The sequence below is a fragment of the Xiphias gladius genome, chromosome 17 (genome assembly GCF_016859285.1).
Source record: "Xiphias gladius isolate SHS-SW01 ecotype Sanya breed wild chromosome 17, ASM1685928v1, whole genome shotgun sequence".
NCBI lineage: Eukaryota > Metazoa > Chordata > Actinopteri > Istiophoriformes > Xiphiidae > Xiphias > Xiphias gladius.
Window position 1 is genome coordinate 5,171,880 of NC_053416.1, and position 25,981 is coordinate 5,197,860.

At 43.0% G+C, this 25,981-nt stretch overlaps 1 protein-coding gene across 2 annotated transcripts in view; it reads right to left on the minus strand.

Annotated features, from left to right (window-relative positions):
- Positions 1-1,961: 1,961 nt before the first annotated feature.
- The window catches only part of myo7ab (myosin VIIAb), a 48,646-nt gene continuing 24,626 nt past the window's right edge, over positions 1,962-25,981 (minus strand). The window contains exons 21-47 of one of the 2 annotated variants that reach the window (XM_040149618.1): positions 25,254-25,571; positions 24,219-24,428; positions 22,657-22,833; positions 22,411-22,500; positions 20,645-20,772; positions 19,700-19,826; positions 18,482-18,601; positions 17,637-17,810; positions 16,790-17,017; positions 16,483-16,653; positions 16,285-16,402; positions 16,057-16,183; positions 14,186-14,355; positions 13,810-14,000; positions 13,302-13,426; positions 12,160-12,317; positions 10,787-10,940; positions 9,386-9,541; positions 9,182-9,287; positions 8,427-8,540; positions 7,655-7,742; positions 7,152-7,258; positions 6,165-6,350; positions 4,606-4,716; positions 4,292-4,375; positions 3,964-4,083; positions 1,962-3,543 (exon numbers count right to left, since the gene is read on the minus strand). In XM_040149618.1, the coding sequence (XP_040005552.1) occupies positions 3,451-3,543; positions 3,964-4,083; positions 4,292-4,375; positions 4,606-4,716; positions 6,165-6,350; positions 7,152-7,258; positions 7,655-7,742; positions 8,427-8,540; positions 9,182-9,287; positions 9,386-9,541; positions 10,787-10,940; positions 12,160-12,317; positions 13,302-13,426; positions 13,810-14,000; positions 14,186-14,355; positions 16,057-16,183; positions 16,285-16,402; positions 16,483-16,653; positions 16,790-17,017; positions 17,637-17,810; positions 18,482-18,601; positions 19,700-19,826; positions 20,645-20,772; positions 22,411-22,500; positions 22,657-22,833; positions 24,219-24,428; positions 25,254-25,571 (3,951 nt within the window). In that variant the 3' untranslated portion in view covers positions 1,962-3,450. Of the gene's footprint in view, positions 3,544-3,963; positions 4,084-4,291; positions 4,376-4,599; positions 4,717-6,164; positions 6,351-7,151; positions 7,259-7,654; positions 7,743-8,426; positions 8,541-9,181; positions 9,288-9,385; positions 9,542-10,786; positions 10,941-12,159; positions 12,318-13,301; positions 13,427-13,809; positions 14,001-14,185; positions 14,356-16,056; positions 16,184-16,284; positions 16,403-16,482; positions 16,654-16,789; positions 17,018-17,636; positions 17,811-18,481; positions 18,602-19,699; positions 19,827-20,644; positions 20,773-22,410; positions 22,501-22,656; positions 22,834-24,218; positions 24,429-25,253; positions 25,572-25,981 lie in introns of both variants that reach the window. The other variant, XM_040149617.1, reaches the window with a different exon arrangement.

Genomic DNA, 25,981 nt, shown 5'->3' on the forward strand with positions numbered 1-25,981 from the left:
CTCGAGCCGGTTTACATCCTACTTGATCTCTCCCATTGACCTTTTTATTGCAATCGCTCCACTTCTAAAATTCGCTTTGCGTTGTTCCTGAACACACGGTGATTTTAAGTGTAATGTGGCGTATCAGAATAAAAAGAATACTTTGAGACATTTCTTAAAGTCTCTGAATGTGCAGACGTGTTACCCAAAATCCCAGTCCCTGGGTACAGCAGTGCATTAAGGAGAAATAACTTCATCTGTTCTTTGCAAAATATCATTTATTAATGTCTACATCAGGATATGTGGTCACATCAAAGATGAAACAATTCCTCCATAATAAACATGGTCCAAAAAAGTATTCTGATTATTTCTTGGTACCTTAAAAATCAAGGGTAATGGTTCATATATTTAGAAAAAACAGACAGACGAATGAGAGTAAAATAATTCACCGTCTACAGAGCGTCTACATGGACGTGTTCTAGAAACAGTCTAACTACTGTGGATCAACTCGTACAAAGAGGTGGTGTTTGAACTTTGTGGCACACGTAAGTTCTGCAAGGAAAAAGACCAAACAGTGAAATAATAGATTAAAAAAAAAAATAAGAATTTTTTTTTAAATCACCAGCCCACTGCAGATAGTTTTAAATCCAGACTGACTCGTAACTGTTCACAGCAATGGAGTGTCCAAGTTTGACTGCATAAATTGGCAAACTGTCGGGACGGTAACAAACGGTTAGTGTTTTCTTTTTTTTCCTTTCATTTTAATCTGAGATCATTTTTCAATGATAGGTTGCCTTTGATGTGGTTTATATTTTTAGGTATTTGATCTAAAAAATATTCATAAGTGACTATTTTAAACTGGTCTGGTAAACTTAGAACAGCTGAGCATAAATACGGATGCAATTGGAAAAGTAAAGCTACTTACAAATAATCAAAAAAAGCAACAAGACCTCTTTATCTAGGATTTTGGTCTTGGCTGTCAGCGGACTTGGCAGCTGTTTCAGGACCAGCTAGTTATCTGTTCATTAGCCCCTGATCTTTTTTTTTATGGTTGGAGATCAAGGCCTGTATTTATCAAGCATCTCGGTGACGCAAATTTCACCCCGATTTCTTAATTTAGAATATCCCTCCCTGTGTCTGCTCATATTTAGCAGTGTGCTAACCTGTCGGAGCTGCATGAGATGGACGTCAGACAAAGACATTAGCGCAGATTCTGTGGGAGATGTTCATCGAGCACAAGCGGCTTATTTACTTTGAAAATACACCGTTCTGTACTGGACCCAATCTTCAAACAGCCTTGACAAAAGCATTTCAGGATCTCCATATCCAAGCAGCAGCCCTTTTTCAATCTGTAGCAGGTTTAACCACACGACAGAAATGTTGCTCCTTAGCTCTTTGATTGCTTGTGAGGGAACGCGCGACATGTCCAAGTGCTAAATACTGCACCACTTTCACCACGAGACTCCAAGGACCAAATTTCACCCAAGACTTAGTTCAATAAACGTTTGCCATCGCTTGATTGATTGAGACCAGGGTTAAGACTGTAATGGAAATGGCTGAAGAACAGTAACCTTGTCTTTTTGGGAACATCAGTTTCAGGCCCGTGCAGAAAAAATAATCTATAATCCTGTTACTAATCTCGTAACAGTTTAAAGAAACCAATTTGGCAAAAAATTAAGTAATTTGGGGTTGGAACTTGTGCGGGATTCAAAAATGAGCGTCTCGTAACGTCCTCCCAACCTTCCAGCAACAGGGAAACTACAGCTTTGAAACGGTGATGAGTTTGTTCTGTCACAACCAGCAAGTTGTGCAGACATAAACACTGATTGCTTGTTTACAGCTCCTTGATATAATGTGCAGATTCATTCTTTTCCCACCACTCAGCACGAAGTTACAGAAAACAAGCTGCATTCACACAAAAAAAATTAAATGAGTTAATTAGATCTATCATCTGTGCAAATGGTTTGACATTGTTTAGCCTAATGAAAATGAATAATTGGTAAATATCATCATAAGATTTAAGTTTTACATTAATCTTCACCTACACAAACATTTTGCCTATTTTCTGCATTTCTTATTGTCCTTTTTTTTTTTGTAAACAGCAACGGTCTGGAAACGACGACAAATTATAATTTCAACTATGCCACTGAGTGTCATAAAACAGCACCCAGTTGGCTTAGACAGTGTCAATACAGTTTAATGTCTCAGACGATTTGATTCAGCTACGTGACACATCCTGGTGAAGCCTATTACCACCACATCTACTGCACCCCCCAACTAAAATAAGAAACTTATCTTCACTTCTTCTGTCCAATTTTTTCCAGTTTTCCCACAAAGGATTTTCCACAAAATATTAAATACGATGTTTTTTGTTTGACTTCACGTGTATCTGTCCAATTACTTTGGCCACCCACTGTTCAAAGTGCTATATCTCCCACACAGTTATTTCCGTATTGACGGAAACCCGCTCAAATTAAAGCGGGGACCTTGCACTTTGATGCAGTTTCCATTATCTTAATTCAAATTGAATGTGCTGAAGCTCAGGGCCTAAAGAACAAAAAAAAAAAACATGTTTCCAACTGTCCAAATACCTACCGTCTGGACTGTGCCTCTTAAATATAGCTCACCATCGGTCGTTATCTGAGGAGCTGTGCAATCAAAGTTTGATTGCTGCAGAAATTACTGGTTGTGATCATCGCTATTTCAAAGCGGAATTTTTTGTTGTTTTTTGCCAAAAAAAAAACCATTTAATTTTTAAATAAGCCGTAGCCATCAACGAACCTCTCTCCCCCATTTCCAGCCCCTCGCGCAGGTTTACCACGCCTGAATACCAGCAGATGATGGGACCAAAAATGCCTCACTGAGAATCTCCTACTCTGAGATGCTGGATAAATACAGGCCCAGATTTCCCGTCTTTTTGTTTATATACTTACTTATTTTAGAACGTACCAACCAGGACGCTGTTTTGTTGTCTTAACACTGATGCCTGCCTTTGAGAAAAACACCGTAGCTCTGAATTCTGCCTCAAAAGGTCAGCGAATAGTTGCAACGAGAGCTCATGAAACAAAACTTTACAGCACAGAGAGAACAGAGAAACCTGGCTGATTCATGTCATGCGCACACTGCTGGAGTTGTACAGTGACAAATTGTGACCAGCAGTTTTACATTAAGCTTAAAAATCCACCCGATTTGCCGTGTGGTATGTTGGGAAAAGGTCACTTAAAGGCAAAGGGTGAGTTTTAAGACAGGGCCAATACATAAGAACATAAATGAAAACGTTGGCATTACAGTGTCACAGTTAACCATCAGTCGTCTGTCTTAATAAACCCATGGAGGGACAATTCAAAGAAATAAACGTGTTTTTTAACATGTATTCACTCTGTGTATGTGGACAGCGGCTGTGTGTGTGTGCGTGTGAGAGAGCGAATGCAGGATGGATTGACCGTGATCGATGACTTTCCAGCCACCCGCTCACTTGCTGTTGCCCCGGGAGGTTCGCTGTTTGGTCATAGTCGTCAGCATCTGGCTGATGTAAGAGGTCAGGAGGTCGTCCATTTTGTAGCCCTGAGGGGAGTGGGGGGGGGGGTCAGACGTCAGACGTACTGTAACAGACTGATACTCATTCATTTCTTTATTTATTGCTTTTTTTCAGATAACTGCATGGTTTTGATACGATTGGTTTTTACAATGGAGGTGTTTGGATATCTGTTTTTAAATCACTCCATAAATCAGAAAACACTGCCGAAAACACAGGCGACCTACACTCAGCACTGTACCTGAAAGCGTCCCTGCGTAAACAAACAAAAAAACAAACCACACACACACACACACACACACACACACACACACACACACAGAGGACTGAAGCCGCTGCTGCCAACGTGCTGCTTTCACGTCGCGGTTCAAGGACAGAGTGACTGGTTCAGGTCTAGATCTGAACGGAAGCGAAGCGAAATGGCCCAGGCTCTTATTTTTACGGCTCACCAGCGAGGTCTCGCACAGCAGCTTGCTGCCGCGCACCAGGTTTCCGATGGTGATGTGGAAGTACGTGTTGCCGCTGCTCCAGTTGGAGATTTTGGTGAAGGGGTGCGTGGTGAGGATGTCCTACAGGAAACAGAAGGAGCAATAAGCACAGAGTGACTGGTGTTGGCAGATACAGTACACACACACACACACACACACACACACACACACACACACACACACACACACACACACACACGGAGATGTGCGTTCGTGTCCTTTGTTTCCAAAGCGATTATCAATTATGGAAACAAATTAACGTACACAAATACGATCAATCTGGACCGACCTTAGACTTTGGATCAATCAGACTGACTCCATGTTTGTTGATCGCTATCAGGAGGGTTTCTGGGTAATTTGGATCAGTTGTTTGCTGCAGAGAGAACAAAACGGAATGATTATAAACAAACAGGACGCTACTCGCAGCCTTGTGCCGCGTGTGTAGCCTCGGCGTCCTGAAGTGAGGACGGACGACAGATGTTGAATCACTGCAGTTGACTGAGAAGATCAAATGTCCCAAAACGTGTGCAAGAGCCCATCAAATTACATTCGCCTTCGGCGTGGGATCAACCAGCCGCTGTGGCCTGACGTCTTTACCTTTACTTCAAAGAAGGCAGAGCCAAACGTGGGCCACTTGTAAATGATCCTGAGCAGCGAGAGTTTGGCTTCTTCCCGAGTCTTCCCTGCGTGCTTGTTGAACAGCGGCAAGATGGACTGGCGAAGAAGACACACGCACACACACACACACACACACAAAAAAAAAGAAGACAAAAACCAGTTAAAAAACACGTCTGAACTATTTATTTTGTTTACACACACTTACCCCCAGTAAGACATACCTTTAGCAGAGATATTCATATATTTGAATAACTTTATCATTAGAATTAATTACACGTGTGCTTCTTCCTGTAATACTCTAAATTTACTCCGTCTAGTTTGTAATGTCTATCGATAATTGATTACCTATAGAGACCTGTGTGATTTTGTATTGAACAAAAGGTTAAATAGCTGTGGTTTATTTTGTTTGGCTTTTTTTTTACCTGGTGATTAACTTATTGAGCTAATGTCACTATTAGAAAATACTCACTGTATGTGTGGTCTTCTTTTATTGTTCAATTTCTGGACCAACAAAAAAAAAAGTACTTCGATACACACTCACTGAGCACTTTATTAGGAACACCTGGGCACATGCTCATTTGTGCAATTATCCAATCAGCCAATCATGTGGCAGCAGCGCAGTGCATAAAATCACGCGGGTACAGGTCAGGAGCTTCAGTTTATGTTCACGTCAAACGTCAGAATTGGGGGAAAAAAGAAGAAATGCGATCTCGGTGACTTTGGCGTCATTGTTGGTGCCAGACGGGTTGGATTGAGTATTTCTGAAACTGCTGATCTCCTGGGATTTTCACGCACAGCAACAACAAAACCTCTAGAATCTAAGTCAGAATGGTGTGGCAAAAAAAAAAAAAAGATGCCAACATATGTCCAACATAATGGCGGTGGTGTAATGGTGAGGGGAACGTCTTCTACGCACAGTTGTTTGCCCGTTAATACCAACCAAATCATGGTCTGAATGCCACAGACTGTCTGAGTGTTGTTTACTGACCACGTGCTTCCCGGTAGGGCCATAGATTATCAACCTTCTAATGGCTATTTCCAGCAGGATAATGCACCAGGTCACAAAGCAACAGTCGTCTCAACCTGGTTTTGTGAACATGAAAATGAGTTCAGTGAACTTCGGTGGCCCCCCACAGTGACGAGATCTGAATCCAGTAGAACAACCTTTGGGATTTGGTACAATGGGAGATTGGCACCATGAACGTGCAGCTGACAAATTCTGCAGAAATGATGGAGCAGAAACTCAAAGGAAAGTTTCCAACATCTTGTGGAATCCAGGCCACGAGGAACTGAAGCTGTTTCAAGAGGGAGACCCTGCCCAGTATTAGTATGGTGTTCCTAATAAAGTGTTTGCCGAGTATAAATATGTAAGTTAAGAAACAACTGTACATCTGCTCAAGTTCAATTTTTGGGTCACCAGATCATCAGCGCAAATTCTGCCAGGAAACTTTTTTTGAGTTAATTTCCTCCACGTGTAAGTGTCACTACTCTCGTATCTAGACCAGATCTCCCTCAGTCTTTGCCGCTTTTAAATGCCAGCTCACCCTCTTCCAGTCGTCGGGGGACAGGTGTCGGATCTGGTCCTGTGGGACGAGCTCCTTCAGGATTTTGGAAACATTGTGAAACTGGGATTTATCCTCCTCAAACTTCACCCTGTAGATCAGCGCCGCCAACTGGTACACCTCCTCCCTCGAACACTTGTGGTAGCCTCGCAGATACTTAGGCAGCTCCTACAGAGAAAAGACAGTCACTCCTATGCCACATACATGCCTGTCTGTGTACTTTTACTTTGTTTGTTTTTTTTTTAAAATTTGGCAGTAAATTTAGACGCCCCCATTTTTTTGTGCCGCGGGAAATACCATTCTCAAACACTGGCACGCATACCGAAATGATCCCAAACTCAGAGAAACCCTTCAAGCTCCTTTAAAATGAGGTAGTTACTCTGTGCGTGCGACGACTGTTCTCAGGGTCCACATGCATTAACTGTTTTTTTAACGCCTTGACCAGAAAAAAATAATAATCCTCGATAAGACTGCAAAACAAGTGTGAGACGACGTCTTAATATCTTACAGATCAATAACGAAAACTGTCGCCCCGTATTTCTGCTTTCCTCTCTCCGCCTGTTTTGACAACTGATTCGTGTTTTGAATGTCTTTAGTTCGAGAGTGACAGGTCCAGCGAACGGCGTATGTACCAGCAGCAGGTGGACATGATGTCTGCCTTCCGAAAGAATTCAAGCCTATCAAAAAACTTGTGTTTTTAAAAAAAAAAAAAAAGAAAAGATGAGTAATATGCAGGTTAAAATGAAACTCTTTCGTGATGATCAGATCGCCTAGATAGCATTTTAATAGTCTCCCCTGACATACAGAGGAACATCATTAAAACGGGGACCACTGAGGGCCGAGTACAAGCTGAACAGATTGTTCTGATAACATCTCCGTCTGCAGCGTTTCGCCTCTGCCTCCTGCGGCAGTCGTCACCTCTCGCCCGACTCATTCTTTTTTCTGAGAGCCGTTACGGAGGCCCCTCACTTGGTAGTAGTGGAAGATCGAGTCGGCCATGGAGTCTTTTCCCGGCACAGTGTTGGTCCACAGCTTCTTCATGAAGAACACCTGATACGTCAGCGAAGGCACTACACCTGCAGACCAAAGACACAGCGGTGTGACCATTACAACCGGATGAACCATTGAGAAGATACAGAAAATCGGAACTTTAACCTTTTATAAAAACACCATCCTACCCGTGGGATGTTTTGACCTTGGCAGCAATACTACTTTTTTTTTTAATACCAAAAAAACATTACATTTCTACCGTGTTTGTGCCTCTGTAACATTGGTCCAATTTCTCTTACACTCATTCTGACTTTTTGGTTTTAAATTTTAAGTATTACCTTTCAAAGGAGACCAGGGTTATAACTCTAATCAACAGGACCGGAGAACGATAACCTTTTTATTTTTGGATACGTTACTTTCAGGCTTGTGCACAAACATGGGGGTGTCCGGTGACAGGTTAGAAGACAGGGCGATCTCTTTACCGTCTTTTATTTGTCTGGCTTTCTTGATCCAGTCGGTCAGGTGCCTCACAAAGTCGAAGAAGAAGTCGCCATCGGGCACGCTGATAACCTGGAAAACCAATCACAAAGCTGATGTTCTCCGTAAAAGCATCTGATGGTGTTGATGTAAAAGATTTATTCTCCAGAACAGGTTCTCAGTGGTAATAACGTATTACCACCATCAGATTCTATAGACACGCAGTAACGAAGAAATGAATAAAAAATGACAAAAAAATGTCCAAGAGAATTCCTCAAAGGGATCAGAAAAAATGGAAATTTGAACAGCTACAATGCTACAATGCTGAAGAAGATTGGCGTGATACAAAAGAGAGCTGCGGAACAGGTACTAAATTGACCTTGTGCTAAGATTGTTTTTGTCAAACTGCTGGTTTCATTCTCAGCGTATGGAAATGAAACCCGGGCGTCACTGACTAAAAGCTACTCGTGGCAACTTTAATTTTTTCCATATAAATAAATAATACATCCAAACGACAGATTCCCATCAACGCCTGTACGTTAATAGATCCAATAATCTTTAACTGTGTCGAATTCGCTCCGCAGTCACTACTGAAAAGGAAGCCTTGATTCTGTCATGTGTGACGCCACCACCAACAAAGTCACTGACGAAGGGGGGGCCGTGTGGTCTGCGTTGTTTGTTAGCGCCGCGCCTTCTACTGAAGGAAAACCGCTGAGCTCCTGCAGCTACGGAACAGATACCCACTAGCGTCCAGCTTTCTAGCAGTTCCCTCCTCACCTTGTCGGTGATCTTGACAAAAAGACTGAAGCCCTCGGAGGATTTGAGCATTAGACGCCCGGAGATGTTGTGGCAGAAGTCCTTGGCTTTGGTGCTCGACTCCACCTCAAACACCTGCGAACGCAAACAGGTCAAAACTGAAACAGCTGCTGGCAGTATACGTGAAATATGCAGAAAGAAACTGTGAAATTGGAGAGAGAGAAAAAAAGAATTTCACAAAGATATTCAGTTTGGCAGGTTTACAGACGGGCATGTAGAGTACATGACAACAATGTCGATGCTGCTTGATGTAAACCTTGTATCTGATTGTTTTCATTATTTAAAGTAAGTTGAGGGAATATACCGATGATCCATTTACAACCATTTTCCGGCTTTGGGGGCTCATAAAGATCATTCGGAACCCTTTGGATAATGTCAAAAACGCTTGTTGTGTGTGGTCCGGGCTCTTTCGCTTCAGACGGCTGTGCGGCGCCGCCAGCGGGATAGGTCGGTCCTGCTGTGGAAGCCCTCTGCACTCGGTGGACCATCGTGCCCAGGTCTCCTCCAACCAACCAGCCCAGCGCCCGCTAGTGCGGTCGCCTGATGTGATTAGAGCCGGCCGGAGCAAACGCTGGTGCGGCTGTGATTTAGTCAGAGCAGTCTGCCTCTGGGTCTTCTTGTTGTATGTTAACTCACTTGCTGTATACATGAATATATTTCTATACACGCACAGGTTAATATAATAAGATACATTTTGGATGTAAGTCGTCACTGACCTCGTCTGAGTCATCCGGGAAGTAAACTTTGTGGAAGATCTGAGTGGTCTTGTGCTGGATGGCCTCCACCTCCACCAGGTGAGGAGGGTACTTTCTCGATCCATTTCTACAACAGATGAAACAGGAGGGATGAAATGGATGTAAGCGGAGCAGAATGGAGAGCACGCAGGAGATAAAAATACGTAAAGTGTGTGTGTGTGTTACCGTAAGGCTTTCTGCAGCCGCTGCATGCAGTCTGGAGCCAGTGGATAGTGTTTCTTGGCCTGGAGGAACTTCTGGACGTGTGGCAGCAGGATGTTACTGGGAGGAAACAGACCAGTGCAGAGCCACAGCAGCTCCCAGCCCTTCTCCTCACTGTACCTACACACACACACACACACAGAGTTGGGCTAAGCATTACAGCAGAGATGGGGCAACATTTCACCAGCTGTCTAGCTCTTTTTCTTTGTTTGTGAACATGTCAGTGCTCCCTGATATTTGCCTCCAGGGACTGGTACTTGATCACTTGATCAGAAAAAGCTTCATCCAGGCGCAGGTCAGAAACTCAGCCAGTCTCTGCGATTAACACATTTCCTAAGCCTTCATGCAGGGAAAAAAACAAAAACAAAAAAACATCAGGGGTGTTGGAAATGCGACAGAACCGGTCAGGAGAGAAATGAAACCGCCCTGGCGTCAGGTGTGAATGTCTGCACATGATTACATCTGTTGGCATCACCTCTCCGAAGGCGGCAGCAATTACATTAACAATACGCAGCGTAGAGCCCTTTATAAGCCGCACAGCCATTTACAACCCGCGCAAATGAGTCTGGATGTTCATCTGGCACAAACATATCAAAGACACTGCTATAGTGTGAGTTGGAGAGTTGCTGTGCTTGAGTCCCCTGTATTAGTTCATGTTTTGGCGAACTGGTAACTTTAAACGTATGCTGAACCAGAAATTAGAAGTTTCTGTTTGCAACGTACGCGTGGCTGTACAGACAGCTATCCCTGGATTACTCTGATACCAAGGAAAACTTAAAAAACGTGATGATTCTCGGGCAAGTTCCGGAGCGTGAAGAGCTTCTTTCTTTAAAAACATTTCTCAGTGGGTTTTTGGACGTTTATTTGCAATGCACAACATAGATTATGATATCCTCAGAGAGTCTAAATCACACTGAGTCTAAAAATATGCGCATCGTGTCTGCGTGTTCCGATTTGCATTGACCCCAGGAGGGAATGGGATTTTTGTCGGGTGTTTTAAAGTCCCCTTAATTGCCTCCATAAGCTGCGTGTCACGGCCGCCGCCGCCGCTTCTGCTCCAACTGCTGATGGCGTTGATTACCTGTTTTTTAGAAGACTGGGATACACCTTCACCTGATGGGATATCGTTACCTTACACATCTCCCTCCGTGCCCACAGTTTAACAGTCACTTGTGGGTGTATATGATCAGGTTTCCGCATACTCTTGTCCATGTAGTTTACCTATTGTATGTACACCAGCCTTCAACCCCATAATGTGTTTCTTACAGTGTACGAAAGCCAAGGCACGTGCATTTATGGGAGGACCACCAGTTGTTGACAATGTCCTGTTTTTGAAGTGTGTGTGTGTGCGTGTTTCAGACTCACTTGATGTGATTATCGGTAAGCTGTTTGAGAATCTGACAGAAGATCTCGTCTTTGAGCGGCTCGGCCTTCAGCGCTCCTTCAAAGATCTGATCGGTGAGCTCGTTGACAGAGCGCGCTCGCTTGGACGGGTAGTCGCCCATGTACTTCATCACGGGTACAGGCACGGTTAAGGACATCGACCGTTACCACAACAACAACGCGGACGTCTTCGATTTTTGGACCGGAAAATCATTTGATACAGGAACAGGAAATATGGTTGTCTGGTGACAATTTACTACAATAAACAAAAGATATTTTATACAGTTTAAAGAAGACAAGAATAAAGAAAATCATAACAAAAGTGAGAAGATTTTAAAACTTAAAGAAGACGCAAGAGTTTTCTTAAGTCTCAGATGTGTGTGGATATGGTGTAAATGAAATCTGATTCTTTCCTCAGTGCTCACTGGGACCGTTGAAATAATTTGGACCCAAGCTGTGAGATGGTTAACAACAACACTAAAACTGTCTGCGTGTCTTTTGTCATGGTGGTACCGATTACGCAGAGCTGAAACAATTAGTCGATTAAATCGAATATAGACAGAAAATCAATCATTAAGTCATTTTTTAGGGCAAAAAGGCCAAAAAACGCGATGGTTCCCGATTCCCGTATGTGAGGATTGGTTGGTTTTTCCTTGTTTCACATTTTAGACTGAGCTGAATATCGTTGGGTTTTGATCTGCTGGTCAGACAAAAACAGAAAAAAATTGAAGAGCTCTGGGAAATTGTGAGGAGCATTTTTCACTCTTGTGTGACGTTTTAGAGAAAACCACTGGCAGAGGAGCTGATGATGAAAATAACTGTTAGTTGCAGCCTTAATCGAACGACTGGATTATTTGAAAGATCTTGCGAAAGTTAATGAAAGTGATGATAGAATAAGAAAAATGATAACAAAGCTTCAGAAAAACAAAAATGGAAAAAAAACAAACGTTGTTTTCAAGTGGTTTTCAGTGTCAAATGTATGAAGTAATTAAAATAAACTGGATGGATTTATTTACAGTAAGAAAAATAATGTATGTTGGCAGACTTATACTTTAAGCACTAATTGATGGTTCTTGTTTCCATACTAATACTCGGCCGTTCCATATATTGATGGTGCATATTTTCAACCTACATTATTGTCTCGAGTTTTGAAAGTATAAAATATTTGTGATAAAACAATAAATTAAGAGAATAAGATACAAACACTTCAAACTAATTGGGCATATTGGGAGTAGGTTAGGACACTAAAGAGAATAAAACAAGAGATTAAAGACAAAAAAAAAAAAAATAGATCCATGGATGCAAACGTTTAAAACACGCACAGCAGTACCGACACACCCTCGACAGAAGGATATCGATGAAGGCCAGGCAGGCCTCCTGGGAGAGCTCCTCGTGAGCCAAGACTTTCTTCAGCAGAGGCTGCTTGAGAGGCTCCCTGGTGCAGCTCCACAGACGGTCCTTCCCTCGGGCTTTAGAGATCATCACCCTGCTCAGGGTGCTCTTAGGGGGGGGCCTGGACACATGCGGGAGGGGTGGGTGGAAATGATCAAACGCTCACACATTTCTATGCAACATTCTTGCTTAAAACGGCTTTAAATAGCTAAATATTGTGGATGGTTAACAAAAGACAGCCTGTAATATATATATATAATGATTACACCCAGAAATAAGAATGAAAATATCTAAAAATCTCTATCTTGTGGATCGTCTCGGGGCCAATAAATAACACAACTGACCTGCTGAGCTGCAAATCTTCAAAAACGCCGGCCAGCTGTTTCAATTGATTAGCAAAGGGACGGTTTTGCAGCTATTTCAGTGGGCCACACCTCCGGACTACTGCTGTTGGTTAAATTTTTTCAGTTTGTCGTGAATGCCGAGGTTAAACCCTGTCCAGACCGTTCATGTGACGGATTCACGCTGACATCACCTCAGCTTCGATATTACAGAGAAAATACTACAGGGCACGGTATAAAATATGACTGGACACGAGCGTGTTATATTCTCTTAATGCGGAGCTGTCAAGCGATATCACGTCTCTAATGTTTAAAGCAGGCCTCAAGTGTGCACTGTAAGTTGTGTAGTAACAAAGAGTTTTTGTCAAAAAACAGAAGTAAAAAATAAATATCGGATGGTTGCTGCAGCCCAGTACAGAAATGACAGAGAGGAATCAGCAACCTGATCATGTCAGAATCATACGGAGGTGTTAAAAACCAGGTAATGCTTCATATCATGTCCCGAACATAATTGAAACCCGGGTAAGACGTAACAGGTACTAGTGGGCTACTAATGTAGGCCAGCAACTGACTGATGACGATGACATGACACAGAGTAGACGCGGAGTGAAGTTTAATAAATAGGATAAGATATATTTGCAATAAAATAAAAAAAAAAGAAAGATTATACTAAAAGATCAGTGCTCACAATTACTCTTTGAAATATGGAGTAAAATCTCTAAACGATGTTTGTATATTTGCATGTAAAGGCTTAGAATCAACACCTGAAGTAGTCGTAGGAGAATTCCTCCAGCGTGTAGGCCTTTGTTTTGTCCTCGATGCCGGAGAGGTTAATCTGGGACAAACTGATGGATTCTCGCCTCTGATCAGGAGTCATTGTCACCAGAGCCTGAGGGGGAGGGAGAGAGAGAGAGTGAAAAGGGGGGGTGGAAGACTTCGGTCGATTCACACACCAATGGTGTGTTCTTACAGGGAATGGTTAAAACACTTTGGGAAATACACTTTCTCTGCAAGACTGAGATGAAAAATGTGCACTGATAATTTTAATTGGGGTTGTGCTTTAAGTGAGCAGCGGGTTTTCGTAATTGGATGCGGGGGGAAACGAGCCGGTGTGTCCAGACGACCGGATCGGAGCTTCTCCGAGCAGGGCTCCGGGGGTCTTTCCCGATCAGCAGTGGCGAGCCCCTACCGACAGCTGTCTGGTGGGGCTTGGAAACTAAGACCAACCAATAACCAATAATCTACGTTGATAGTTGCCGTGGCCGCACTCACCACGATGTCATACTGTGGTCTGGTGATAGTGGGCAGGACATAGACACAGTCAGCAGGGAAGTCTCCTCTCTGTTTGGTCCCGTCGTTGATGCCGTGAGCCCAGCCGGAGTTCATCACATGCTCCCCGTCGTGTTCGTCCAGGATGATCAGATCCCCCTTCGAGAAACTCAGGAATGTGGAGTCCACCCCCGCTGCGAGATAAAGATCGCAGGTACTTTAGAAATATTCCAAGTTTAACCGTTCAGATCTTTAAAAAACATGTCTACAGAAGCAGCAGTTTTACCAATTATACCGTCAATCTCCAGAAAGTGATGCCCCTACGGACGAAACTATGCCTCAAAACACGCTTTCTTTTGGAACAATCAATGAATCTCACCAGGGTTGGGGCAGTCCATCAGTCCCACCACATACTTGGACCTCTTCCTCAGACCCTCGAGGAAGGCGACCACCAGATCGCGGATGTCCTCTGCATTGTTGGAGGTGAACGTGTACTCGTCTCCTTTCATGGTGGCCAAGGTAAAACTCTGGCCCTGGAGTTTCCCCCCTCTGAAAAAAAAAATAAAAAATTTGGCTTTAACAACATGCTTCCCATAATGTGTAACATCAACTCCAAAACATGGACATAATGCAGTAGTTCTCACAAGTAGAAGATCCTAACCATAAAAAAAGTTTTTTTAAAGGAATATACTATACGTTTTCCTGGATGTTAACCAACTTTCCGACCACAGAAAGTTCTACAGACGATTTATCTGAGAGGCAATAAATCAATATCTTGTATCAGAATCAGAAGTTCTGGATCTGTCAGCTAGAAAAACCGACAACAAAACAACTTCAAACATCAGCAGGTTTCATCAGGAGCATGAGACAAACTAGCGGCAGATACTGTACCGAGTAAAAAGGCAGACACGTTCTGGCAAACCACAGGTCACAAGCTGTGTCAAAATTTAATTTTCTATATGACACAGAAAACGCCAACTCTTCCCACCACATTAAAGGTGAGAGTTTGTGGCACGTGCCTGCTTCAGCTGTCCTCTGATTAACAAGCCTGTCTGTCGCTGTTATTTTTCCAGTTTTCGCAACGCTGGAGCTCAGCTGCAACATTGGTGAAAACTGTTAAGATAAAGAAAATGTGCAAAGCGTTGCTACTTATGTAAGCAGTTTTAAAAGCAGTAAAGTTTATAATTCAACATGAAATTTTCGTCACAGCTCTCAGGCTCTACACGTTGAAGCCCCCGAGCACATTCCTGAATCGTTGTATCCGTATGGTAACTTAAAGGCTACTGGTCAAGTTCTCGGAGCTCCATTTAAAATGAAAGTCTTTGCCCCTTAACTTTACCTCTTACTATTTAATTATCCAATTAAAAAAAAAAATTCTCAAGACTCATTCGCATTCCTTCACATTTCTTGACTGATATTTTGCTTCTTGTTGATATTATTCCTGTTCAGGAAATTCTATTTTGTTGATCTAAACTTCTTGTTTGACATTTTAATGCCTTAATTGTGGAGCACCTTGAGAACTTTGTTTTGTTAAGTGCTAAATAGATAAATCCTCACTCACTAACAAGAAAACCACGACCTTAAGATCCGTGGCTTGTTGATGCTCGTGACCTAACGTGACTTATTAACATGTTAGTTTTTTCTATCGGTAGAATATCCAGGAAAAAAAAAAAAATCTCCATTATGTTTTTGTTTCAACATTTAAGCCCCGAGCCAAAGACCAAAAAATGTGCTTTTGTGAGTTATTAAGTGATAGTGACGCAGACTTTAACCAGCTTGTCCGAAATTCAAAAATTGAGCTGAAGCTATCGAACCCATGCGTGATATAATGAAACGGTATTGTTCTCTCCCATGTGGAGAGGTACGTCGTTGGAATACAGTGAAAAAGGGGTTCGCTCCGTTTTGTGCAACACGGCTGGAACGACTGTTGCCTGAGCCGCCTGTTCGAGAGCTAAACTGAGCTAGTAAGCGGCGAGAGGGGAGAATGTGCCACAACAGCTGAAGTGATGGGACCTCGAAATACACACAATAATCATTTTAATACCTTTTTGTCCAGTAATCCTTGAGACACCATGATGTTTGTGAATTTCTCACTCGATGGTGCGTTATATTTAGCGGACCATGGAACTAGGCATCATCACCATGTCTCACTTCTGATGAAACCGCACACACAAGTCATCATACCCAATTTCACGATGACGCACAGCTTTGGTTACGGCTGTTGCTTCACGGAATGTGGTGTTATCATACCTGCTACTGGACACAGCAGTGATCTCTGGGAAAGAGAGCTCCAGAAGGACCTGCTCCTGTTCGTCCACAAAGTAAACCCCGGTCCAGTTCACTGCCACGATCACGTCGTTCTTTGGCAGACTGGGCCCTGCGAACATACAGACATGCGTCACCTCCACGGGTAACACAAAGATCCACCGTGACCCTTACTGTGAGACTGCGGACCGCCTGTGCTTTTATGTGTCCAACCTGAGAATTTGAAGGCCTCGTAGAAGCGTGAGAAGAGTAAAGGCCACTTTAAACGGGCGAAATCCACCACGTCCTCCTTCACCTTCTGTGTGTTCAGCCTCCTCTTCGTGTGTAGTCCCTGCGCAATCAGTTGTAGTCAGTTACCGTCGCTGTTCAAAAAGCTCAAAAAGAAATTTTGGCGACTACCCTGGCAGATACCTTTTTGTGGGCGTTGATGATCAGCTGAGCCCACTTCTCTGTAGTCTTGGTTGAGGTGATTTCTCTGTCGGGGATGTAGGAGGGGATGAGGCTGAGCAGGCGATCCTGGAGGATCTCAGAGCCATAATCCACATAGTACTGCTGAGAGGCCAGCTCTGCCAAGTCCTCCTCCTTAGAGACAAGATGCAGAGCGAAGAGACGATCATGAGAAAACAAAATTTTGTTTTATGTACAAAAAAAAGAAAAGAAATGAATAAACCACCATGAAATGCATCAACTGTATGCTGAACAATACAAAGATGCTCACCCTCTCGCAGCGGTATTCTCCAAACTTCACCCCTCGGACAATCTGCTGGTAAATCAGGTTTGTGGCGACGTAGTCCTCAGCGGGGCTGTGCCAGGGGGTGAAGATCTCCTTCCTGAAGAACAGCCTCCAGGGGGCGTTCCTCTCCTGGGCGCCCTGCTCCTTCGCATACTGCTCACACTGGGAGACAGCGTCCATGACGTGGTCGTTGCCGCTGCCCAACGACGACACCTGACAGAGGCAGTTCCGCAAATTTCATTCCCGTAAAACGGCGAATATACAACCACCATACGCAATCGCCACCATATCTGAGAAAAATGGCTATGTCTTTCAATCAGAGGCCAATATTACATCGGGAGGTGCACAATATACACTCAGTTGGCAGTTTGTTAGGTACACCTAACTAAAACTAACGCAGTCTGATCCAACAGTCCGGCAATAAATCCTCCCTTCGTGAAGGTTATAATGTTCAGTCTTTGTGCTGGTTCAACTGTTTGGTCATTTTGGAGGCTGCAGTTCGCGGAGCAGACGAATTGTATAGCGTGATATAGAGAGCTGTTTCTGTAATTAAGCCTACCCTCATTGATGTGAATAGGATGGACAAAGAAACAAAAAAAAAATAATTAAATGGCTACAAAGAGACACAAAACAACCACAAAGAGACACAAAATAAAGCAGCGACTACAAAGAAACGCAAAGTGGCCACAAAGAGACATAAAACAACTACACAGTCACATTGTCAGTAGTCGTTTCAGTCTGGGTGCATGAATGATGGCTGGGGGGCCTTTTACATGCCTGCTCCCGGGGGGGGGCCAAGTGCCTCACAATCTTTCCACGGTCCTGGTTTTACCTTGTCAAACAGGGCGATGTACAGCGAGAAGCCAAATCGATCTCTCAGGTTGATCTTGTCCGCCAGAGCGTTGCAGAGCTCGCTGGCGGTGGTGGCCGAGTCCGCCAGGAGGGTCTTGGTGGTGCCGTCCATAAATGTTACTGGTAGCATGATGGGCTTCTTAGATTTAGTGGCCTGGGGGACGAAAAAACAAAAACAAACAAACAACCAACCAAAAAAAAAGATTCAAGTTCCAGTATTTAATATCAATTAAAGCGTTCTACGTCAATGAAAATCAAATTAAATACAGAATTCTCTGGAATAAGGAATATTTTAGTACTTCCTGTAAAGCTGAAACACAAATGTGTAAAATAACCTGACCCAACTTGTAGATTTGGACTTTTATTTATTTATTTACTTGTTTTTTTTGTTGTTTTTCTTACATGAACTGACTTAAGATATTTTTAAAATGGTTAGGACGTGCTGGTTCTGCTCTATACACTTTATCAGCATAATCTGGCTGGAAGCATCAGCAGGGTTTTTCTGCAGGGGTCCGGTGTGTTGGATTTAAAACTTCTCATGACCAGTAGGGACGGTGAGGCCCAGAATTATTTATTGTTATATCACATTTTTTCAGCACTTCCCAGCAGTACGCAACAATCATTTCTAATGATATAATTAACTGAATCGGATAACTGGCATAAAATGGATGGGTAGGTGAATTTATGTAAGTTAATTTGTTAAACGTTAAACGCCTACTGACATTTTGACATTTTTGCGGTAACAGAATTCATTGCTTTTTAAGACTTTTCAGGCCCTGAAGTGAGCAGGCAAGACGAACACAGAGCAAGAAGCACGTTCGGTACCTGCAGTTCCAGCCATGACGGCGGCTGAGTCCGTGTGCGATTGACGAACGTCCTCCTCAACCTTTCCTCGCAATACGGAGCGTAACCAGGGGGACCGTTGTTCAAATAAGTCCGTAAATACTGGAAACAGAGAGGAAAAGGGGAAAAAGACAGTGAGTTAGAGAAAAAAACCTCCATTAAGTCACCGAGCCTGAGTAAAATAAAGGGCCTGATGCATCAAACATCCACCGCCAAATGGATTAACAAAGAGAAATCCCCAGATCACCTTTCTCGATGAACTGTGTGGTCCATAAAATGTGAGAAAATAATGAAGAATGCTTGTTAAAGCCCAACCTGATGTCTTTGGTCGTCTTGTTTTGTTTGACCGACAGTCCAAAAACAAAAGATTTTCAGTTTAAAATCACATAAGACAAAGAAAAGCGGTACATCTCTACAGTGATGAGCTGAAACTGGGAAATGTCTGGTAATTTTGCTCGAAAAAAATTAATTGTATGCAATTATCGAAACAGCTGCCGGTTAATTTTCTGTTCATACTAATATAAGCGACTATAAACGGTATTTAAGCGGATTCTTCATTTACTTTGTCAGCTTTAATCTCTTCTATTTTTTTTTCTTTGATGACTGGATGGATTTCGGTTTCTTTCTTCAACCTCAGACTCCCGAGCTTTTGCGACAGAGACAGACAGATGTTGTGACTTTGAGTGTTTTCATTAATTGATTTTTATTCTGTCTATACCCTCAATTGGACTCTTGTCTTCTGCAGTTTTATTTCCTCTGTTCTGCTCAGTCCGGATTGATTTCTCAACGTTGCAGAGTTATTCTCATGGCGTATACTGTGTTTTTCCTAACGAAAAACTGCTCCTGATTGTGGGATTGATGAAGTTTAGACATGGGAAAGGAATGGAAAGTCAGCAAAGCAGTTATATTGTTGTGAAGTGGTTAAAAAACAGGAGATTGCTGACTTTTTAACATCCTTCTTGCCTTTTTCAGTGTGCATTCATCACTCGCATTCAGTCTTAATTTCCTGAATGTTTTCACCAGTAATTACACGCGTGTAGTATGAGTAGGAAACAGTAAGAGCAAGCGACGTATGAAGAAGGAAAACACCACAAAAGACATATAATCATCAAGTAATTGGCGAAATGCATTTCTCAGAAGCTTTAGTATCACCTTACATCGGGTTGTACACCCATCAGAAATGAGTCAGAGGTTTCTCACTTTGACAAACTTTTCGGAGGGGGCGAAGCAGCCCAAGCAGAGAGACAGCAGGATCCATCCTCGGGCGTGGCTGCTCTTGGACGGATTCTGGCTGAGCTGTTTGCAGATCTGACAGTAGATCTCATCCCTGCGACAGAGAAACCACAGCAGAAGAACAACCAGGGCTTGTACATATCAAACTTCTACGTTTAAGAGTGGTCTGAAGAAAAGAAAAAAAAAAAGTACAGTGAAGTGAAAAGTACTTACGGTGAAGTGTGAGAGTGAGATCACTTGAGAGAGCAGCTCTCAAGTGATGACATGATTGATCACATGTTTACTCGGAGCAAGAACAGCCAATCAGATGCAAGGATTTAATCTATGTCTGCCATCCTGTTCATACTCACATTTTACATTTTACTCACTGAAATGTTACTCTGCGAAAACACGCGATTTTAAATTCTACAAAAAAATAAAAAAATACAATATATTTACAGTGTAAAAAAAAATATATAGGCGCTAAATATATATAGGTGTACGAAGAAGAGGAAGAAGAAAGAGAAATCAATGTCAATCTAGTACCATCATCGACAAGTGCAAACAATCAAGACGCATGTGAAGTGAAGTGCAAAGAAAATGAATGCCAGCTTTAGAATACTCTTAAGACACCTCTGGAGCTCTATGTATTCTTCAGTTTGTGAGAAGGAGTTTTACTTTTATCTTTCACTTAGGTCCAAAGTTCCATCTTTAGCAGTTTGAGAAATGCAAGCCATGATCCACATCCAAAATAGGGTGATGTGGTAAATTAGCGGCTGCGCTGAATGTCTGTCAGACATGCAATTAGCTGATCCGCAGCAAAATCTATTTTAAATCACATTTTTGACAGCTATCTGTCCAATTACCACGAATACCACAGGTTACACGTCAAAGGAGGCCGCGACACCAAAACTACGGCTGCTCGTAGGTCACCTGAGGGCGGGCCGTAAGATGGCGTTGCCGATGATGAAGTGAAGTTTCTCCAGGTTAGAGGTGGGTCGGTCCTCCAGCATGCTGTTCCCCTCGAGGCCGCAGTCGCCCTCTGTGAACCGCCTGGTCACCTGCCACAGACGTTAAAGGGAAACAGAACTCTTCAACCAACACTTGAACCGAACGTCTCCGCTCAGAACGCGATCAGCCTGTCCCTTAACGAGAAATTTAGCCAGCGTCATCCACATCTGGAATGACTGGGTGCAGAATGACGTACTTTTTGTTGACTGGATCAAGCCTAAACTGGTTGTCAATCACAGCGTCTCCACGACAGGAACTTTCCCAGTAGGGGAAGAGTTTTTTCTCCTGCATTTCGACCAAAGGAACGTGGACTAAATTTAGTTACTCAACGATGGTTCCAGGTGTAAAAAAAACAACAAAAAAACAGGGAAACCCTCCACACAAGCAGGGAAATGATTAGAGCTTTTATTCAAGTTTTTGTGTACCTTGAGACGGCAAATTTTGTCCAGAGGGTACAGGGTTGAGAAGGGGCAGAAGGTATTTGAGCTCTGGATGTAAAAGCCCCATTGGTTTTTCCCACAGACAACATTATGCGACTCACAGCTGGAGCACTTCTGCGGCTCGGATAGCCACGAGACTCCTTCGGTCGAAACATCGATACAAAACAAAAAAACAATGAGTGTCTTAGAAAATATCTGGTTCTTTGATATAAAAATTTGAAGGTACAAGCTAGTGTGAATAAAAACATCGAGGAAGACGTTAAGTACGACTCTCAAGGTGCATTTCGGAAAGAAATATCCAATCACTGAGCTTAAAATGATGTTTACTTGTGCCACAAACGAGGGCGAAAGCTAAAGATGACGCTGCTGATGAAACTGAAAACATAATCTACAGTTTAAGCGTTCTACTTTTGAGTTCTGGGTCAATGTTAGATGAATTCAGCAAACAGCGGTGCCGTGTTTTGTTCTCAACTGTAACGACAAAGCGTTTGAATTTCCCACCGCTCTGATCCGTGCCTCTGCCTGGCGCCTCACACTTTGCCACTCTGTTTGCACCCCAACGATAACAGACCGCGTGAGAACGCACAAGCAGCGTTTCGTACCAAAAACATCTGCTACCGGCAGTGTTGGTCTAAAGTTAGGGGATGTTGTCGTATATCACGACCTTGAACTTCTTGAGTGGAGAAGAGTGATGCCCAGCATGTCGATGCTCCTTTGGAGTTTTCTTTATTCATAAAAATCAGGTATACATAGTTTGCAGGGAGAGAATCATTGAGGTCAAATTAAAAAGCCTGCGAGGGTCCGGTCGAGTCCGATTCTCCAGTTCTGATTCTCCAACAATATCAGGGTGTTGTCCCAAATATATAGGCTTATGCAAACCCTTTAATATTCAGGATATCCCACTCCCAACTTTGGTTCGTTACCAATTAGGGTCAGTTTCAGTGTTCTCACTCCCCAGTTGCTCATCCCACATATATCACTTTATCTCTGTTCTGTCATTAGGCCTTAATGAGGCGAGATGGAGCTTAGGCTACACATTGACGCAAACCTCCTGTGTGTCCTTGGACCAGGCAACACAGAATTTGACAGAGGCTGGAATTCGTCAAAGCGCTCCCTGTGTCAATTCACACAGAGCTACAGTCTAGAAATTTGGGAAAAACCCTCTTAACCGTTTATGAAATACACAATAATGTATAACGATAAACTACCGGTGAGAGCGTCAAAGGTTCTCGCTGGTTTGCATCTCACCTCCTCAGCGATCTTGGATTTCCTCTTCAGGGTGAGAGACACGAGTTTATGTCTCACGCTGTTCCTCTTCTGGCTGTCTATGGAGCTGTTCTGCAGACACAAACGTGGGAGGGCAATGACGTTTTGTACACGTGAAGACAGTTTGATCCCAGCTACTGCTATTGTCGCTACACCCGACCATCTGGATGGCTACTGTCCCCAGTCAGCAAAATGCTCAACAGCACGCTCCTGTCCATTTCCTCTCACCTCTCCTTCCACCTGCAGCTCCTGCAGCTCCCTCTTGTAGGTCCTCTTGCCGAGGGTTTCGTAGATCTTGGTCATGACGGGGATCTTTTCGCTGCCGTCGTTAATGACCATCTGGCACTTGGGCTCGGGGAGGTCGCCCATGAACCTCAACACGGTGATCCACACGGCTAATGCAGCCTGGGGGGCAGGACAGGATTTTTAAATCAGCAGTGAGGCGAGTAATAAATGTGCTTCATTTTGTTTGCCTCTTAGTTACATGTTTTCTTAGCATGTGGACAAGGTGCCTTTTCTAATCATCTTAATATAATGATCGCTACATTATTTTTGAGATATTAGCATAATGACAATAGAACCCCCCCCAGTTTATTAGAGACTGGCAGCCTCTAATAATCTGTCATTGATTAAAAAATATTTCTGACATTTTTGTCAATAAAGAGAGAAAATTATCTTATAACGTCAAGGCATCTTGTTATAATGAGAAAAATCTTCTCTTCCTAATGAGAGATAAAATATCAAGTGATATGACAAGAGCTATCTGGATATAACAAGAACATTTTCTGGTTATAACAAAAAAAACTTTCTCATTCTAAACAGATTTAAATGACAACTGAGTTCAAGCATTTACGTACATTATGGAGAAAGGTTTTTCTCGTTATAAGGAGATATACGACAAATACCTGGACATAAGAGATTTGTCTTGTAAGATCCAGATGTCTATATAATGTTATTAAGATTAGACAAAGCTGTTATTTTAAGAAAAAAACAATGACATTTTTAAGTAAGTGGCTCCTCTGGAGAGAGAATTTTCTCTCCAGTGGAGCCACTTTGGTTGACAAAATATATCATTCAAGCATTATTGCTCTTGGGACAGTTTTTTTTTCTGACGACGACCTTAAGCCACGTCCAGACAAACTAAAATTCAGATATTACTATTACTTTGCTGTTAACAATTACGTCCCTGTTTGCTCGACTGTGTAAAGTACTCTAGACAGGCTCCACTTCACTGACCACCACGTTTCAGGATTTAATTTATTAATTCATTCTTCCTTTTTGACTCAGGCGTGAATTTAATTTCAATTTACCTGACTGCTTGTGTGGATTTTTGTGTGCTGCCTGGTTTCGTGTATCTCTTTAAGCACTTTGCAGTTTTGATAAGTGCTCTAAACAAACACGGTTCTCAAAGGAAGAGTTTGATCTTTTGGAAAAATACACCCATTCGCTGTCTTGCAGACAGCTATGATTAAACAAGTGAGATATAACATCTTAGTTACCGAGCTTTAGAGGTGCTCTAGAGGTGGACAGAGCCAGGCTCGCTGTTTCCCCCCGTTTCGAGTCTTTATGCTAAGCTAGGCTAACCATCGCCTGGCTCACAGAGAGCGAGAGTGGTATCAATCTTCTCATCTAAGCCCTGGCGAGAAAGCGAATAATAATTTTTCCGAAAATATCTAACTATTCCTTTACGCGGTAGATCTGGTTACTCAAATAACAAATAACACGAATAACTGAGTGAACAGCTGGGAGGTGAACAGGGCTTTGGGTCTGAGATCAAAGGTCAGGCTCACCAGCTGGTCTCCCTCATCCTCGTGAAAAAGCAGAGGTTGTTTGAGCGGCCGTCTGATGTAGGTGTGAGTGGAGACACCCTGGAAGTAGGTGGCCGCAAACTTGGAGAACTTGTACTCGGATAAATCCTCCTCCTCTTCGTCAGGTAACGGCGGAGCTTCATTCAGCACCTCTTCTTCAGCCTCCTCATCGCGAGGAGCGTTCTCCAAGTCCTCGGTGGCAGAAGAATACACACAAAGAAATGATACAGTGCAATGCCCCAGTTGAGATGAGACAGAAGTAGAAAGAGCCGACAGGCCAAAGCTAGTGACCAGCTGATGTTAAAAACCAAGCTAAAAGACTTGAGTATTAGATGTACATTCATCAGGTGGACACAATAACAAATCTGCACAGCGAGAAGTGAGTTAAACGAAACTGCTGCTGTGTCGCGAATCCCCGCTACATTCTTGTTGTCACAGTATACTGCTCTAGCATTTAGCATTCAAACGTTATCAACACACTTAATCCATTTTCTACAAACAGGAAATTATACTATGTGTGTGCTGTCGGAAGTGAATCAAACCGCAGCTCTGGAAAACCACTGCCCTTTAAACTTTACAAAGTGACGTCAAAGCGTTTTTCTGAAGATTTAATTCTTATTTTCCAAGATTTTCTGTCTCACCACCACACGTAATTTATTATCATCTTTTTAAAATTGCGAGCAGGCCCTTCATTTCATTTGTGCATTGCTTTGTAGGAGAATAGTGTGCATCAACGGCTGGTGGCATTAGAGGAAAAGTCAAGGGACCACCGAAATCGATAGGATTCATCCTGTGGACACCAAGAATGTATGTAAAAACATTTCATGGCAATCCATGAAACTGTTGTTGAAAGATTTCAGTCTTAACCAAAGCGGGGGACTGACAGACTTTGCCATCCCTGGTGCTAAACCTCAAGCGTGGCTGGAAATCAGTTCACATTAAATCAGCACAAAATGTTGAGTATTGGAACTTTTAGTCAGACATCTTTTTTGGACAACGAAAACCATAAATACATACTTCAAAGCCAGCTGGTGCTTGTCCGTCCTGGTTGGGTAACGGCCCCGAGTTCCCCAGGAACCCAAACATGCGGTCGACCATGTCTGAGTGATCGACGGGCTGCTCCTTCTCCCTCTCCATCTGCTCCAGCAGCTCCTTCTTCCTCCTGGCCTCCTCCTTTTCCTCCCTCTCCCTCTCCTCCTGCTGCTGGGCCAGTTGGACGAGCCGCTCCTGGTGTTTCCTCTCGGCCTCCGCCTTGGCCCGCCGAGCCGTCATCTGGTTCCGCAGCTGCTCCTCCTCGGCCAGGCGTTGGCGCTCGGCTTCCAGGCGATGCTGCAGCTGTGGGGGGGGGAGGTGAGAGAGGACACAGAGGGACGAGGGTTCACAGAGGCAGGTAGGGTGTTGAACATTTTACTGATTTTTGCTGTTTTTTGATTTTCTGTCTGTTTAAAACTAGAGCAGAGGAACTGAGGGGAAAAAATACAGGTATAAACAATAAATGACTTTATGTTATTGTAATTCTAAGACATTATTCTAAGATTTCCATAACTAGACACCATTAATCAAAGAATACAAACTATTCTATAAGGCTGAACACAATATAAAATACTTTTACCTATTTATAGGGGCTTACAGTAAATGCTACAGCGGAATAAATCTAAACGTCTGCCCACTAACATGACAGGCAACCAATAAAAAGCTGTGTAGAGGTCAATGTCATAAAGATGACACGACTATAACAGTGACAG